We start from the raw sequence: 1,273 nt of genomic DNA on the forward strand, positions 1-1,273 counted from the left end.
AAGTTAATTGTTTTGGCTGGGGGCTGTTTGGATCTTGTTTTATTATTGGATCTTTTATTTTCAATAAAATGGAAACATAACCCTCATATCAGGAAAAGGTTTTATTGGTGAAAAAGTAATCTACCGTGCTTTTTAATCTGCATTTAGAAAAAAGAAGCTGCTGTTATGAAGAAGAACAACGCCTATGCTGTTGCTGTGGCAAACTATGCGCCCAACATTACCAAAGACTCCACGCTGCCCACCATCTCCAAGTGCACTCTGAACGAGCCCAACAAGATCATAGCAGAGTTGAAGCCTGAGCAGAACAAGAAAACCTTTAACAGCGTCAGCAAAATTGACCGCATCTCCCGTATTATGTTTCCTGTGTTGTTTGGCACCTTCAATCTGGTCTACTGGGCCACCTACCTAAACAGAGAACCTGTCATCAAAGACCTAGATCCTTCTAAATGAGCAGCAGGATTGTAGTGCAACAACACGCCACAGATTCAGGAGATGAGTTTTTTTTTTTTTTTTTACCAGTTCTGGTTTGTGTTGTGTTTTTCTTTCTATTGGCCGAGGTACACATTTATAGTTAAAGACACACAGAATTATTATTATTTTTGATGACATTAGAGTTTTTGTGAAGTGATTATATTATCACTTCACAAAAACTAATTAAACCACTGCTTACAAGGAATACACCTTCTAAGAACTCTACAAACATTACCAACCTGTCTCTTAGAAAAAGAAAAAAAACACACTGTGTGTTTAAGTAAAACATTTCCATACACTGTATAAAGACAGGTTTTATGTTGTTAACAATAACAGTGTTTTTTTAATTGCTCTGATGAGTCAGTGTGTGTGCATGACTGCTTGTCTTTTTATTTCTGTATTTCCATATAATAGAAAGGTTCCCTGTTCAGCAGTGCGAACAATAATTTGCAAGTACTGTATAAACACCCTGGGACTGTCCGGCCATTGCACCATTATCAAACATAATAGCTTCTCTTCCCCATAGATGAACATATTTTAGTGATATAAACTCACAAAGAAAAACAAAAGACCTTCTAAAAAAGATTAATTAAGCAGCTAATAGTTGTAATATCCATGAAACATAATGGACTTGTAATCACATAGGCGGAGAGTCCAAAGCTTTTGAGCCAGGAGATACAAAAAAATGACTTAATAGTATTCTGTTAAAAATACTCAAAGAAACTCTCATACCCAATTCAATCACACATTTTTTTTCAGGAGGAATTCCAGCATAATATTATGAAAAATATTCTAATATCCA

General features: G+C 35.5%; 1 protein-coding gene across 1 annotated transcript in view; it reads left to right on the plus strand.

Annotated features, from left to right (window-relative positions):
• Positions 1-653, plus strand: part of gabra2 (gamma-aminobutyric acid (GABA) A receptor, alpha 2) — a 35,652-nt gene extending 34,999 nt beyond the window's left edge. The window contains exon 10 of the mRNA XM_015393270.1: positions 148-653. Within this exon, the coding sequence (XP_015248756.1) occupies positions 148-450 (303 nt within the window). The 3' untranslated portion in view covers positions 451-653. The remainder of the gene's footprint in view (positions 1-147) is intronic.
• The last annotated feature ends 620 nt before the right edge of the window (positions 654-1,273 follow it).

This window comes from Cyprinodon variegatus, unplaced genomic scaffold (genome assembly GCF_000732505.1).
Source record: "Cyprinodon variegatus isolate N-32 unplaced genomic scaffold, C_variegatus-1.0 Scaffold633, whole genome shotgun sequence".
NCBI classification, from domain to species: Eukaryota; Metazoa; Chordata; class Actinopteri; order Cyprinodontiformes; family Cyprinodontidae; genus Cyprinodon; species Cyprinodon variegatus.